Source organism: Simochromis diagramma, unplaced genomic scaffold (genome assembly GCF_900408965.1).
Source record: "Simochromis diagramma unplaced genomic scaffold, fSimDia1.1 OVJJ01000079.1, whole genome shotgun sequence".
Lineage (NCBI taxonomy): Eukaryota > Metazoa > Chordata > Actinopteri > Cichliformes > Cichlidae > Simochromis > Simochromis diagramma.
This window is the reverse complement of record NW_024387075.1, coordinates 4,017,184-4,034,410: the sequence shown is the minus strand read 5'-3', so window position 1 is coordinate 4,034,410 and position 17,227 is coordinate 4,017,184. Positions and strand designations below refer to the sequence as shown.

Genomic DNA, 17,227 nt, shown 5'->3' with positions numbered 1-17,227 from the left:
GGCAAAAAGAACGTCTTGTGTATTTAGTCTGTGCTTCGAGATGTCAGCGTTTGTGTATTATCATTATTCTCAATTTTAATAACGTGTCATTTAAATTAATTAGCTCTCTGCTCTCCCCCACTGTCTGTGTGGTTCGCCAATTTCCCACTCCAGGTCAGTTAACTTAATTTGACTTTGCCCTCATTCATTTGGTAAAAATATCATTACAAAGAGTCATAAAGTAGTGATTCTGATTGGTAAAGTTGGGGAGGTGGGCCGCGGGGGGCCCTTGACCATTAATAAAATAATGAGATTTGTCACCAGTGTACCAATCAGGTATCACAAGAGGAGGTGATGCTGTGTATTACCATATCAGTATTTTTCTCCCGCCTTCACTTTTCGCACAGCGGTCTCCTTGGGTTGGTGTAACACAGGCCAGCTGGCATAAACAAAATTGCAGCAGTGCGGCTTTCACTTCTTCTGAAGCACTGCTGCTAATGTTAGGACAGAGAATGAGAGACACTAGGGAGTTTGTTTCCCTCTTCCAGCATGAACAGAAAGTAATATCTACTTCACTAAGTCATGGTTAAGCTAGCTGACATACTATCTACTGTAATATACTGAACATAAGTGAATTTTTCCTAAATAACTACAGTACGTGGTAATAAAATTGACCACTTCCTTTTTTTTTTTTTTAAACTTTAAAATTCTACTAATGATTTCAGGTTGCTGATTTGTGTAAAAACAGTTAATTACTAACAAGATATGTCAGCTGACTGTATGTTTACTGCTTATTTCTAAGAATTATGTAATTTTTTTTTTTTTTTTAAAAACCATCTACATTTCTGTCAATGTTAATCAACCTCCCACTAACACAATCTGCTTGCATTTCTTTCCTCTTTCTTTTGTTGTGTGCAGTACCTACTCATAAAGCTTTTATAAAGGTTTTTTGTTTTGTTTTTTTTAAAGAGGGATACGATAACCCACTCCTGCCATCAGTCCACATGATTCAGTATTCACAATCTCGCCTGACTCAAAGACCCTGCTTCTAACGAGGGTTACGCTGCTTGTGTTTTCTCGCAGACACTTAGGAAGAAAAATCCCCAACGAAGTAAATTGTGTGATTTAGCTGTCAAGCACATTGAACTGTTGTTGCACACATGATTCTCTGTGACCTGCTTGTACAAGTGGGACAGTAATGGCAAAAAACCATTAACAGATGTTTTTGTGTGTACAAAGAGACATTTGACTAGGCTTATATTGATTGAGTATATTGACAATTAGCTAAAGTGTATGCATTTGAAGATGTCTTTTTTTTATACACAACAGCCTGCAATCTGTAAAATCCTTCCTACGTCTTCTCCCAGCTGACTGTATATCATATTTAGCTTGGTCCGCTGTTACGATCTGCTGCCATTTATTCATTCCCGTGTGCATCAGCAGTGTCTGTGACCCTCATTTTAGCAAACTGCCTAACAGAATGGGGAAAAAAGCATGTTAATGACAGCAGCTGCAACATGACAGCTTTATTGACCTTTTAAAGGAAATGTTAAAAGAGAAAGTTACCCATCGGCCCGTATCTCCCACCGGAGCTGATCAGATTCTTTCTCACTGGCTGCTGTCAGTGATCATAAGTTAAAATGAAAATACAGGCTGTCCTTGTAGCAACTTTAACGTTACTGTCACTGGGGCATTTTAAAGGATCTCACAGTCGGGGGTTGTAGCTGTTTTACTTGCACTCAAGTGTCTACAGTTATAATAGTCAACTGTGTGTGTGTGTGTGTGTGTGTGTGTGTGTGTGTGTGTGTGTGTGTGCCTCATCACTGATTATAGCCAAGACAACTTAGTCACTATAATACTGCAGTGTAATCCTTTTAATAATCGCCGCCCAAGCTCAGTGCTCAGTTTTTTTAATCCCAACTCTAATAAACAAGTTAAAGCTGAAGTTAAATGTGTCCAGTTAAAAGTGCAGCAAGCATCCATCTGCCACAGCTGATTTATTGTGTGAACACTGGAAATCCAGGCAGAGTTCCCCTTAAGTCAGCACTCTTGAAATATGCACAAGAGCAGTCCTGGATTTTGGGGATTTTTGCCAGCGAGTTAAACATTATTATTGCCAGTTTTGGCTTTCTTGTAGAGCTGGCACAAGGTTTGAGTTAAGAAAAGGTTTGCGTGACACTTGAGCGTTGTGGTTTTTTTAGGAGAGATTTCCAAATCCTTCTGTGAAGTCTAGCAAGGAGGGAAGAAATCATAGAATTTAGCATTGGCTGAGAGTCGGGTAGAGCCTTGTAATCTGGCAAGTTATGTAGTTCGGTTGCATGTGGGGTTTTTTAAAAGGCTGGACACAGGGCATTTCAGTGTGTGGTTTTGCATTCTCCAGCCTCAGAGAGAAAGTACTTTTGTTCACTCATCCATAGACAGAACCTGGAAGTGGAGAATTATATTCATGCACTTTCAAAACTGCTCCAGTTTCCACTGTGATTCTGCTTTTTTTTTTTGTTTAAAAAGAAAAATACAGTTACCTAGTAAATGTTTTTTTTTTTTATTATTATTATTATATAGTTGCATTACGGACTGGCTCATCACCTGCTGTATGTTTCTGACAGTTGAAATGAAATACTTTCCCTCCCCCTGCTTGGTAACAGAAAAAAATGAAGCCAAAACTCATCTCAGCAAGGTTTTACTTAATCTGAAAATATAGCACGAGACTGTGGAATTCAAGTTCATTAATGGAAATTATAATTGTTCTGGGAATCACCAGCAGTCAGTGTTCTTCATACAAATAATTAGAGAGGTACAATGATTAAAAGGCTTCTGATACTCCTAGAAACCAGGGGAATCCTTGAACCCCACTCTGCTGTGACACTCAACCTGCGTTTTCCATAATTCATTACTAGAGCCTTTCATTAGCCTCCTATAACTCAACACATGCACAAATGCACGTCGTTTTAGCTAAAATAATGTTGTTTTCAAATATGTAGAAAAATATGAAGAGAAGAAGGCTACAATCATTATTACTTGTTAAATTGAAAAGGATTAATTGGACATTTCTATTCCAGAATAATGGTTTGCAGGACTTGTATGCAATATAGCAAAGGTGGGTCAATCTGTATGAGTAAATAATTAATAATGAAGTGGCTGATTAAAGCACATGTCCCACGAACTGTTTTATCAGTCATTTTTACTGCAGGTTTTAATTATGTGGACCTCATAGTAGTTTCATTGCGATAAGCCGGTTATTGCCAGACCATAATGTGGTCGACTAGCTTTAGCCAGAAATGTATCCAAGATGTCAGCTCCTAAATTGTGGACACAGTTTAGGAGCAGTTTGAGAGTTGAGTCCATTTAAAGTAGGCCGTGCATGAACCTGTTTATCACCTTTCACCGTTTGCTGTCACTCTGAGGGAGGGTTTATTGTGCGGTCTTGTCTGCAGCCCTGTGCGTCTCCATAAGGCCTGAGAACAGCGTGCGGTGACAGCTTGGGTGATTACCTGTCCTGTCTCATTGTCTCAGTTGGCCTGCAGCTTGGCCACATCATGCATCAGAAACTGACACACAGTGATTACTATGTCGTTAGCCCTGAGAGTCTGTCGCTCTCTGCACTCATTAATTTGCTCTTCCTCTGAGCACTGGGAGAAATGGACTATCCACGCTGATTTCACTAAACCATGAAATATAAAGCTTCTATGATGACATGTCTTGAGCTAATATTAGATTTCATTGAAGACTAATGTTTGGCTTTTAAAGCACTCGATTCACAACAGAGCGCGGGTCTTTATTCTGTGATTGATGCACTTCACACAGAATAATTCATAGTGTGCATTAGGGCTGGGCGATAGTCCTCAAATCAAAATCACGATTAATAGAATGTTTTACCTCGATTTCAATTAATAAACAGTTATTGTTACACATGCATCATAGTCCTCATAGTTCACTATGTTTGTACTGTATACTCAACTGCAAATGCTAGGATACTTTTTAGCTAATATGATGCACTCCAGGTGGTGGTATTACCTTCGGTCACTAAAGCAATTTTTAGCACAGCTTTCTGCTTTCTGTTTAATGTTGTCTTTATTGATGCCAAAAATGTATCCAAACAACAGACACAGCTTTTTTTTATTTGGCACAAACGGCTGGAGTTGTTCCAACTGGCTCAATGTTTGACTTTCATTCAATGATGTTTCCGTGTCGCGGACTGAATGGGAAAGAGTCACGAGACAACTCTTTGTAGTATGTTTTAAAGGGGATAGTATATAATGGGGCGAATATTAATAGAGTTTAAAAACAAAGCCAGCAAGATTCCATCAATTAGAGGCTCTGAATGTTGGTTCATTTTCTATTAATTGTCCAGCCCTAGTTTATATTTTAAAAGTCCCCCTTAAAGGCACAGAGACATGGGGAAATGAAAATGCTAATGGTTTTAATTCATGTTTGGCACAGATTTTTCAGTGTTTTTTGTGAGGCAAGTTATAAAAGCAGTTCAACTGTGATAGCCCAAAATGCAAAAAAGCAGAAAAACATACCGGCATTTGCAGTAATTGAGCATCATGGTGGTTTTGGATGTAACCCCCTCATTTCATGAAGCATTGCTGGCTGTGAAAAGCTCTACCTAAGTAAAGTGGTGCTTTGAACAGCATTCAGAGCATGATCAGTGTTGAGAAGGCATTATATTGTTTACCGTGGTGAACACTGTTTAGCACGGTAATATTCGATTTGAACAAATGCAACATTTGCGTGGTACCATGGTAATATCAGCAGCAAATGTAACTGGATAAAAAGCATCGATGTGGCTCATGTCATTACTGTTGCAGGTACTTGTTTGAAAAATGACACTAAAGTAGGATTCATCATCTGGAAACGATAAATGTTGGTTTTGTGCTCGTCCCTTTAGTAGAGTTTAGTTTCCCAACACTTCAGCTGTTTCATTCTCAGATAAAATGGTGGACGGACATCCCTAAGATGTAAGCGGTAACTTCACCATCTGCAGCACCGACTTGTTGTAGTTCTCTTACATCGTTTTCAGCTCGGAGCAGTAAGTAGATTAGAACAATTATTTAAAGGGTGTACAGGCTTATAATCCAACGTGTCAATTGTTGTTTTGTCTTCTAAGTCTAATAGGATCCAGCATTGGCAGCATATTCCCAAGCACTGAGTGGTTTATGCCCAATTAATAAATGTGCGGTGCTGGCTGCGGCGTGGCATTCCTCCTGCAGTTCAGTGCTAATGATTTGGAGCGCTTTAATGTCGACTGCCTTGAATAAAGAGCACTAAGCTTGGTGTCACTCCGGCCCTTAAATCACCATCACTCTTCCTCTGTGCCTCTTTCCCACCTACACATTTTTCAGCCTGCAGTTCTCTCTTCCCCTCAGATGTTCTCATCGGCTCCCTCCCTTGCTGTCCTTTTCATTTTCCTTCTCCGTGTCGGCCCACTGTCTCTTCATTGCTGTCACAGAGTGTCAGAACAGGTGGAATCAATTACTGACCCCGAGCAGCCCACTCCTTTGCCACAACTAGCTCTTTAATTGAGGAAATTAATGAGTGATCAGTCTGCGAGATGATTTGGTGTCACGAGCGTCGCTTCGCAGTGTGCGAGGGAGGAAAGCTCGGGGAGGGATTGTTTGGCCGACCTCGTATAACAAATACGGTCCTTTTCAGATTTCCACTTCTGCCTTCCCTGCCTGCTAATCACCACTGAAGCGAGGAAAAACACAGCAGTGCATTGCTAACTGCTGCATCACGCTTTCTGTAACGAAGCTAGCTTTTAAAGTCCACTGAAATACCAGAATGTCCTCGATGCATTCAGCGCTTTGTTCACTTCCTCTCATTGTGGCATCCGCTGGTCTGAGACTCAACATCTGGCCCGTATCTGTTTAGAGAGTGGTTCTGAAGTGTGTTTCTATTTCTCTGAACCTCCACTTCTTCCTTCACAGATGGAATCTCCTGTCTCCACGCCAGCTCCACCCCCCCTCCACCTCCTGGCCACAGTAGGCAACAGTGAGATTGCCTCACCATGCGAGCAGATAATGGTGCGCACACGCTCGGTGGCGGTGAACACATCAGACGTGGCCCTGTCTACCGAACCGGAGTGCTTGGGGCCCTGTGAGCCTGGAACCAGTGTCAATCTTGAAGGCATAGTGTGGCAGGAAACTGAAGACGGTAAGTGGAGCAGTTTAACGTGCTGTTTTGTAAATCTCTTCCCTTTAAAACAAATAAGCTGTGGATTGTGGAGTTAAAGAAAATAGGTAAAAACATATGGGACAGGTTTTCTTTCTTCCTTTTATTTACAAAGCCAGAGCAGCTATGTGTTTGCATATTAACATCAAAGAGCTATTGGTTTTTCAAAGCTTTAGTGAATCTTCTGTCATTTAAAAAAGAATCATCTTGCTGTCATTACTGTACATATTTGCCTCCTAAAATGTAATTGGATATGCTCAGACAGCCTCAGGAAATGGTTGTTGTTGGTGGTACTAATGCGTGCTTTACCAGCGCACATGCTGCGTAATATTGCCAAGAAGAATAGTAGTTGGCAGGCAGTTCTTAGGTGGCCTTGATTTCTTTGTTTTTGTTCGGGAGGGGGGGTATTTTTCTTTTTTTCTTAGTACGCAGACAGAAGTTTGTTGCACAGAGATATCTGTTCTGCAGCAACATGCCTCAAACACAAAGCACTTTTTCTTTTTTCCTTTCTTTTTCTTTTTTTTGTTTTCCGCAAGCCTGCCAGTTCGGGAAAATAGTGGGCTCCTTTTCTGCAGTGCAGTCCGAGGGAAATCTTATACGCTCTGAGTTTTCCTCCCTTTGATCGAAAACCTCATACAGCTCATTTAATTTTAAGATGTATCACTATCACACCATCAGGTTCTGCTGGTTCTGAAGAACTGCCCCCCCGCCCCACCCCCCACTTTATTTTTTTTCCTTTTGTGGATGTGAAATAATGCAAACACCTAATCTTCAAAGCAGCTTGCTCTCAGTCTCTCTGCGGGCATGCTGAGTACAAATCGCCCACATATCCACAGAGCTGTTTGTTGGTTCGCTTGGAGGAACCAAACAGGGAAAAAAAGGTCCCTGCCTCATCAACATTCCCAAAGCACAGTCCCTGCTATTGAGTGGCTTTTCTCCCCTCTCTTTCCTCTTTTTTTTTTTTTTTTTGATTTTTGCTCTGTACTGCAGCTCTTTTCTGTTACCAAGCATCCAGCCAGTCGCCCCTTGACTCTTGTTTCCAAGCAAACTGAGAGAGAGCGAGTGCAAGGCAAGGGGGTTATGGCAGGGTGGGGGTGGTGGTGCGGCTGCGAGGGGGAGGGGTGGACAAGGCTACTTCTGTTAGTGACACAAACATGGCTCCGAGCCAGCACCAGTACTATGTTTGCGCTCCCTCATTCTCTGCCTCCCACGGAGCGGTTGAGCCTCCCTCTCTCGAGCGCGCACGCCCTGCCCCCTTCCCTTTCCCCAACCGAGCCTGTCCTTTGCCTGCACTCCGCTCTCTCAAAGCTGCTATTTTGGCTGAAAGAGGTAGTGGTTTGGCCTGATGGATCTGTGTTTTCTTCTGACTCTACTCTATCTGGCTCAGTGGGGAGGATGTTGGTGGGAGCTTTGAGTGGTTTTAAAAGCGGCGTGGTGGAGAGTAGCCGGTTGGAGGGCGGTTTGGGCAGACAGCAGGTGTAGCGCACAGGTTGTTGTGGCTATCAGAGCTGTAGACACCAGCAGGTTTTCGAGGCATCAACCCACTTCCTTTGCTTTGAAGCCATTTTTTTTTTTAAATTAAAAAAAGAAAACAAAAAAACTTAAAGGTAGAAGATCAGGTGAATATCATATAAAGGATAAAGCAACGCGTTTGATAAAAATAGAGTGGCCCTGTAGTTGTCTCTTGCGCACTCTTTTTGGTATTTTAGAAATGTATTACATTCTTTGAAGACACAGCAGCTTGTTCACCGCTGACTGACTCGGCCCCAGCTGGTGTGTTTTTAAGACAGAGCTGCGAGCTGTGGCTGAAATGCACGCCGTTTCTGAACCTTTGCTTGGTGTTAAATTGACAGATATGCAGTAAACCTTCAGTGTAGCAGAGATAATAGGGGTGAATCTGGGCTGGGTCTTGCAATGAGACATTTCTCAATATCCCCCATTGTACTGTGCACACTACATTAAACAACACAAAGACGCGTGTTGCTTCTACATCATTTTAATGGTACGAGCCACCTCCACCCCCTCGACAGCCCACTGGCTAGTTTTAAAATGAAAGAGACCCAGATGCCGCTTACATCAAACTGCTGTTCAGCTGCGTTTCCCCTAAGAGAACGTGGACTTCTTGCACCGTGTGGCAGCCGAACAAATGAGAACCAAATGAGGGAATCAGGCGAATCCAGGCAGAGTACCAGGGAAGAGGCAACAAAACTGAGGCCCCAAAGACGTAGCAGAGGCATTCTGATTAGCAGTGAAGTTGAGCAGTCTCCCCCCACCCAACACACACACACACTTCTCTGCATGACAGAGAGCTGTTTAGGCATGCGCTGCGTGTGTGTGTGCATGCATGCGCGCGCATTTCATTTGGCATGCCATCCAACAGCTGCTTCATCACCTCCGCCTTTCTGCCTTGTGGGAGTAAATGAACAACAGGCTCCCAGTAATTGTCTGTGCCTCACCCAAGTCAACATGTGCCAGTGAAAGAAACAGATGAGGAGGAAGCAAGCAACAAAATGTGATTACAGGAGCTGCACCTTTAGGTCAGCAGTGACAAGAATCTTGGCTGATGAGGGCCGGGTAAATTTTTCATCCAGCGTAATGTGAGCTCAGATGTAGCCGGATCTGGATTATGACTGGATCTAAACGGAAGCCTTAATGTAACTTGGATTTCAAAGTGACCAAAGTAACCCACTGTGGCTTTAAAAAAAGCACCCTTTACTGCATTTAGTCCGGCACAGGATGAAAATAAATGGATAATATATGTGATAAAGTGAGTCTGTGTCATGCTGTCAGTCTGGGGGTGAGTGAAGTGTAGACAGGAGGAAGGCAGGCACGCAGAGCCGTGGTATTTTAAGGCCCGGCACTGACACAAATCCCCTCGGCGCAGACGAGGCAGTAGCAGCTCCCAGGGTCGTGTCGGCAGAGCAATGGGCCAACCCCTCCCAGGCTTAGCATGCTGATACCTCCAAATGCCATCTCTAAAATGCTGGAGAAGTTTATTGCTCTTGAAACGCAGCCCAGAACGCCTTGGCTCCTGCCCCAGGGCAGAGGGAACACAGAGGGGGGCCCCTTTGGCCAAACACCGCAGCTCCATGCCAGTGCCAGTGTGGCATTCAAACACACCAACCCTCCAGTACACAGCAGGCTATTCCCCAAGCTGGTCCCACAGCTTCTTGAGCTGCCTAATAGAGAAATAATGCAGGCTGCTTGTGATAAATGTTTGTCTCTTGGATTATTTATGCAGCGCACATGATTGCAGCATTGCGAGCATTGGCTTTAGCACAGAAGTTAAAAGCCGTTTGGCATCTGCATGGAATGGAGGTCAGTGTGAAACGGAGATTTCTGTATAAACATTTGAGAGATGCCTTTTTCCCCTCTCCTTTATTTCTCCGACCCTGTCAGATAGTTGAAAAGGGGAATATTGTATGAAAGGAGTACTTGGCTCTATAGTTAACTTGCCAGTTATGCTTCCTTGCTCCTTTGAAGACACCTGTCAGTGGCCTCATTGAAATGTTTTTACAAAGGCGAGCGGTGGCCGCTCTCCGTGAACCCACCTTAGAGGCTGTCCTTGAAATGAGAGCGAACGTTGTCAGGAGGCCTGTAGCTGTCTGCCAGGCCTATGAGCAAGAAGGACACGGAGTGAAAAATCAATCAGAGAAGACCAACTTCTGTTAGCACTAAAGGCTCTTTTCAGAGAAAAGTGTAGAAACGATACTTATTTTTCTTTCTGCAGCCCCCACGCAGTACATTTTCATTTGCCAGTTCCTTAGTCACTTCAGTTTCCAATCCACCCAGCCAATCTTTACCCTCATCAGTGTTCACTGTGCAGTAGTGGAAGTGGCCAATTTCCAGGGGAAAAAAGGGAAAGAAAATAACACTCCCATATTTAAAGAATTTGCCAGTTTTCCTAAATATGCTGTTGAAACAACACTCAGGGAACTTTAGCCATCGATGGCTCGTCATTGTCTGACGGAGCAGGCTCGTCTTGTTAGTCGCTAATTTAGTCCCCCGGTGGTGTTAACAAGATGGCGCCCACGTGTGAACCCAAATCTCTAAAGAGAGAGATGCTGGTAACGGCTCCTATTCTTACTGGCTGACAACTGCATTTTTTTTTAAGCACTTAAAACCGTCTTGAATCGTAAATCGTGTGCCTGGAGGAATTGAAGGCTTCGCCAGTGGCTGTCATAAGATATCATGTTTGCTATATACACATCAAGGAGAACTTGAGTAACACGCCTTTGGCAGGCCCGTCTCTTAATCTCAACACCATCTCCTTTAAGGCAAAACACCAGAGGGGTTGTTTTAAGGGAGACTGTTTTTTAATGGTGGCATTTAAGGAAGCTGGGATTGTCTTCATACACATTACTTCCAGTAATAACTGCAGTTGGTAAAGATGTCAATTTTCTCCCTTCCTCTGGCTGTTACAAGCTTTGCTTGTTTGTGATCTGCTCATCTACTCCCTCTGCAAGAGTAAACATGCATAGCTGCTTGGTTTTTTTTCCCCCTTCTTAGGGAGGAAGAACCTGCTGCATGTGTCTGATAATGTCTAGCTGTGTGGAAAGCATACTAATGCAATCCTCCCTTGCCTCTCAGTGCTGTGAGAGAATTGACCTTCTCACAGGCTGTTATTCTTGTCTGTCGAGAGCGACTTCTCACTTTTACCTCTCGCGAACCGGAGGCTGAACTTTTCAGAGGACTCACTTGAATTCTCTGAAATCTAAAATAAAATCATCAAACGTAGCCTCGTCTGAACCGCTAGTCATCTGTAACTTTTTCTTCTCAGCTTAATGTCAGCAACTTTTTTTTCTCTCCCTTTTTCTTGTAACAGGGCTTAAGACTGCAAAGTTTACAGTGTTCAGTTTCTTCTTTGCCAGGAACTTATTGCACAGAGGATAGTAGAGATGCACAGAATTGACATGAATGTGTTTATGGTGTTTGCTTGTTATGGACAAAATAGCAGACGTAAGAGGGTCAGTTCAACTGTGACTGCCACTGACCTCTCGCATTTCAGGAATGAGGAAGTGTCCCAACTCCTTTATTTAGTGTTTAAACTTCCTGTTTACAGTTGCATGGTTGTAGTCATTGCAGGTCAGACTGGGACAGCTGGATGGAAATGAGACCAAGGTCTCCCAGATCTGTACCGAGGTCAGATTATATTTACATATTGTATTCATGGTCACGTCTGGTTACAGCACATTAGGATTTGTTTTTATTATGTCACACTGGACTGTGGGTGAAACAGGCCAGGAAAGTGAAAAGAGGCTGGTTCACTGGTTGTTGGTGAAGATTATAGATTAATATTCAGCTGAGGATGTGCTTACACAATGAAGCATTGCAATAGTTGTTAGTTGCCTTTAGAAATACTGGACAGTTAAAAAACTGGATCACTCGGTTGAAGAAAGCATGAATCTTTTCATAAGGAGAGGCTTCTGGCGGTGACCTTGTGACGAGATGCAAACTTAATGCTGTCCCCTTCGGGAGAGTTGTAATATTAGCTATAGCTTCCAGTTTCTTTTGGTTGGCAGATGCAGTTCAGTAAAGAGAAAATGTTTCCCGCATGGAGTTGCACACAACAGGGTTGGGGAGATGGTGATTTTTCAGAGAGACATAGCTGCTGAGTTGTTTTTCTCTTCTATTTTTTTGATGTGTTGAGCACCACAAGGCAAGCATCATTGAGTTCCATTATATTCAAGAGAAGGCAGGCATCTCTACAGCCCAGTATGTCCCAAACTGGACAAGTCACCCCTAAATATTGATGGATTCTGGATGGATAAATTGTACTGTAGGCCCCCCCAAAACATGTGTCAGTTTGTATGTTTCAGTGTTTCAGATGAATCCTACAGTTGTTCCCAAATTGCTGTTTGCCCAGCATTTAATACAAAGGTCAGCCTTAGGAGATTTTGCTCTGACACTGACACAAATGGACAAGCTCGGCTTCGTTTTATGAGCCGCACCATGAAAACGGGCTGTTGGAAATGCACTCCCGACACTTGAATGCTCAAACACTTCATTTGTCAAGGTTACAGTTATTGCTCGCGGCAGCACACAGCTATCTTTTATCTTCTCTCCGTAATGAACACTGGCATTATTTTCTCTCATTGTTCTCACTTTCTTGTCTTCATGCAACCTTGATAAATGGTGCTTTTACTGCACAGAAAATGGTGAATGTTCTTTTTTTTCTTTTTTTTTTTTGAAGTTCTACATATTTGTATCCAACTGTTTGAAAAGGTGATAATTGCAAGTGCTGGTAATTGTTCACATAAGTATTATTTTTATTTTTTTTAGGGATCGCCTGGTTTTTAAACTGAAATTCCTTTCACACACTCAGACAAACAGAACCCTTTAATTTGGTGTTTTGGGAGGGGAGTCGTATAACATCGCACCCAGTCATTACATTTTCAAAGATAACAAAGGCATTTTGACAAGGTCAGTCAGTGAAAATGCCGTTAACCCCATTGGATTCCTGTTGAGATGGGGCAAAGCAGGGGTCAGCCAGTGAACCCGTGGCCCTCGCAGATTTCACCAGCAGCAGAGGACCTGATATTTTGGCCCCACTGAGGCCTAATGAAATGTGTTAAGTGGTGAGGAAGAGAGTTTGAAGGCAGGGCTAGGGCATGGTGGACACCATTGCAGCACACAAGCTAAACAAAGCAAACGGGAAAGTTTGGCGCTTCAGTCGGGGTTCTGTTTGTTGTTCAATAGCATTGAAAGGAAATGAGTGGTGAAATTACAGGTCAATTCCTCTCATTAATGTGGATTTCACTCTGCCATCCTGAGTGACCCTATTAAGGTTGACAGGGGGAGGGAGGGGAGTAAGAGGGGGAATTGCAGGAAACCATGTTTGCTCCACATAATTCAGACCCTTTTCTTCCACCACACAGCAAGCCTCCCTTTGAAAACAAATCCCAAGTGAACTGCAGTTTCAAAGTGCAAGTTGTATTTTTTTGATCTTTGAACGCCAGTCTTGTTTCTTCCCCCGAGACAAATCCAGTGAAGGAAAGAAGGGGGGGGGGGGGGGGGATTGTTGGCCCACACAAACGCTCATCTGTAAGTGTGTGTGTGTGTGTGTGTGTGTGTGTGTGTGTGTGTGTAAACAAATGATCACGCATGGAAAGTTCTCCTTGTGTAATTTGCTTTCTGCCACAGGGAAATTTGTTTGGGTTGTTATGTCGAGGGCTTTCCGTGTTTAGACAGACATGACATTGACATCTTTGTCCTAACGGCTTCAAAATGATTCCAAGGATGAAAGTGTGCAGATAAATTCAAACAGCTTTTCAGTTCCAGCTTTGAAACCTGATCTTGTTACATACCCTTGGGCATATTTTTAATATGGCTAAGAAATTCAGTGGATTTCGAAACTCCTATCAAAACTTTGAGTAGCTGAGTCAAAATTACGCAATGTAAAGGGTAATAAATGTTAAGCATTAAAATGAAAGCATGAAGCATCAGATTTTTTTTTAATAACCTGCATAAATATTAATTTTCTCAAAGATGGAATAGTTGTGCAATCAGCTACTCGTGCCATCAATATACAATAACGGCTGCTTAATGAAGTGTAAATGTCATCTACTCGGTAGTGCAGGAAGAATTTAGAGTGTTGCTCATAAAGTATCATCTACAGTAAATAATTACCAGGACGGAAGAAATTTTGAGACATTTGCAGGATGACAGTTGTGTAATAGAATTTTTAATCCTTGTTGCTTTTAGTATGGGGCAAACCAGGCTTTGTTTATCTCTGACACACTGATACTGTGGAGCTTGCAACTTTACTTACCAAGCTCTGATACAACTACTGAAGTGTCAGCACTGAAAACGTATACCAGTACTCCCCATGATGAGGAGTGAATTTTAATTACTTAGTAAGCAGGTAATACTGTGTGTAATTGATGCACAACATACACACTTAAAGTCTTTTTTTTCCTCTTATTTTGATAAATGTTTCAGCACAACTTGTTTAAATGTCCTTGAGGTGTCCCAGATAACATTCAAGGAACTACGTTATTAGCATTCAGAGTAGGTTAGAAGCAGATATCTGAGCTGACCCAGAAGCCAAGGACCGCTGACAGGATTACAGGGTTGCTTGGCTTCAGCATGGGAAAGCAGCCAAAAGGAAGGTACCTCTGTGGGGGAAAAGAGACAACAGCAAACATGGATTATACAAAAGGTCACTGTCACTGACTCTGAACTATTGGAGTAAAATACACTAATGTGCAAAAGTCTTAAGCCACCCTTCATTTCTTTATATTTTACTTCCAAGTAGCCAGATATAATTGTTTTGGTGTGATTTTGAGCAATAGATCTCCAGGTTTTCTGAAGTTCTTTCAAAGTTTTTCTTTGGGCACTGGCTACTTTTTTTATTCATTTTCAGTCTAGTCATTGTAACTAATCATTGTTAGAGGAATGTTTGTTTTTTAGTTAGCCACTTAACAGTGACCTATTCAGGCAGTAAAAAGTCACCTAACTAAAGGAATGACAGATAACTTGGCAAAGATTTTTTTTAATTTTAATATCCTTTGACACTTTGTAAGTAGCAGTCCGTAAAAAACAAACAAACACAAAACTTGTTTTCATTTCTTTTTAGAATGTATGAAAAATGTTAAAGATAACAGTGTACAATACATAAAATAGTACTTTTTGTACCAACAAGATGATTTTCAAAGAGCTATTAGCTGAAAACTTGGAATATCTCAACGTGGTGTTCAGTGAGTCCTTAAACAAATCTGAGTAAAACGGACAAGAGGAGGACTAAATAAGCAGCAGGCCTAAAAAAAATGATCTGCATGTTGTACAATATCTGAAAGCCACGTTTTTAAGAAATAGGGAGGAAAAATCCAGTAAAGACCTGACATAGGACTTGAGAGATGCATCTGGCCTTTCTACTGTTAAGGTATCAATTGACCCTTTGCTCTGACCGCTCATAATATTTCTTTCCAATCAAATCAGCAAGCTATTTAGACTGCAAATGCAAATTGATCACGCCATCTATTCTCATCACCTGTCCTCCACTTTGCCTACACGAGGTTAAACATTTGAAACCCTACGCTGTGATCTGCTTTTCACTGGCTGACACATGATAGCTGTAGCTGAGGGAAAGATGGGGAAATTCCTGAAGAAAATCTCATGCAAAACAGCCAGTGTCAAATAGATTGTGGCTTAAGATTTATTTTCCAACAAGACAGCGATGCTTATCACAAGATAAAATGCGGCGTGGAATTTCTTCAGATCAAGATTGTCAAAGACCTTGATAACTGAGCTCAGACCTGAGTTGTGATGGAAAACCTTTGTAGTGGCTCAAAAATGGTTTAAGAGATACCACTCATTCACTTTGAGCTCGAGTAAATCTGTGTAAAGCTTAATATATGTGTCGCTTTCTCTTCCAGGCGGTCGTGTCAAAATTCTTATTGACTCAAGCAAATGGCAAAGAAATGTGTATCTGAGAATGCTTTTTTTTCCCTTTTAAGTGTCTCAATCAGTGCTGCTGGCATTACTAACACTTAATTCCCTCTTAAGCTCATGCATTGTTCCAGCGACTGAAGACACAGTCAAACATAAAGACCAAATGCTAATTTTAAATCATTTAACAACTCGTAGTGTAATTTCTAAACCCTTCTCTAGAGAACGCCGGGAAGGCTATATCCTGCAGATCATGAAAGGCCACTCATTCATTTGCCCTGCCTTGATTTACATCCTGCCACGACCAGCTGCCAGAGCCATTTTGTGCTGGAGTGTTTGGAGAGCTTAGGGGGGGTGGGGAGAGGGTGCTGTTGAAGGCGTTTCAGAAAGGGTCTGGGTTCTTTTAATGTGACAGAAATCTGAACTGGAGAACCTCTCTTTACGCAACACACAGACACACACACAAATGACATTTGCAGTTGGATCTTGCCTGGACCCAACATTCATGCTTTTGAGCCATAGATTGAAGGAAGAGACTTGTAGCCAAGTGTCAGCAGGTTCCTGTAAACATATATAAATGCCTTATACACTCGCTGCTTTATGCCAGAGGCAGCAAGAGAAAAATGAGGTCTGAACTGTGACTTGAACTGTGTGTGTGTGTGTGTGTGGGAGGGGAAAAGATTGTAAGCCAGGGATGGTTATACCATTGAAAAGAGGAAATGAGGGTGAGGGTGAAGGAGAGAGGGAAAATGGGGTGAGCAAGAGAGGTTTCCTAAGCTAATAAAATGTTCGGAGGGATGGAAGCTGCCAGCCAGCATTCCTGTGCCATTAGATAAGTTAGCTCACTGCAGCCTCCAGTTTCTCTGCAGTGCTGAAGTGGCAAGCTGAGGTCACCAGCAGAGAGAGAGGGGGGATGGTGTGGGCAATAAATTCAGAATGTGTTTGTGCACAGTCGTTGCTCCTGAACCACTGTAGCCGTTTGGTTGATGATTCACTTCTGAATTTACGGGTCAAATCTTCGGATTATCCTTCGTTTGCCTCCCGTCGCAGCGTCCATTTAAAACGACCTTCAACAGGAGCCGCCGTGTGGAATGTGGCTTGAATTAATATGAAACGTACTCCCGCAGTTAAACATCCACGTACAAGGATTTTAGTTAATGCAATCTTAAACGAATCTTAATTTTATCTCTAATGTTAGAATCTCTCATTTTAGACTGTAAAACGTGAGCTCAGGTGTCACACTTAGCACAAGTGGGGTCGTGTAGCTCACACCGAATGCTACAGTATTCACATGAGCCAAATAGGCAACGCAGAAGCTTCTAAGTGTGACAGATTGCTGGAATGCCACTGAAGTCAAGTAGCTTTCTTTGCACATTGTCAGAAAGAGCCATCCTCACTGAAATCTGTTGAGCCCAGGAGCTTGTTGCTTGTTTTTCATAAGCTGTGGTACTGCCTCTACATTCTCTCCAAGGTTGTAAATTTTTGGGCTACAAAGCGAGATAGAAGTTTTGCCGAAAATATTTGCATCTAAGTAATTGTCCCTCAGGGAACTCTCTTGTACTTTGAGATGGCTTATTTAAATCGAATGGGTGTTGTGTGAGTATTTCCCAGTAAAATCTATGCGATCGTTCTCAGCGAGACCTGCTGCGAGTGTCTAGTTTTACAGGTTTTACAATACCGACTG

At 42.4% G+C, this 17,227-nt stretch overlaps 1 protein-coding gene across 4 annotated transcripts in view; it reads left to right on the top strand.

Moving 5' to 3' along the window:
* LOC120742265 (zinc finger protein 609-like) overlaps window positions 1–17,227 on the top strand; it is a 76,200-nt gene that overhangs the window by 47,632 nt on the left and 11,341 nt on the right. For all 4 annotated transcript variants that reach the window (XM_040045496.1, XM_040045492.1, XM_040045493.1 and 1 more), the window contains exon 3: window positions 5,910–6,135. In XM_040045496.1, coding sequence (XP_039901430.1) covers window positions 5,910–6,135 — 226 coding nt within the window. The remainder of the gene's footprint in view (window positions 1–5,909; window positions 6,136–17,227) is intronic.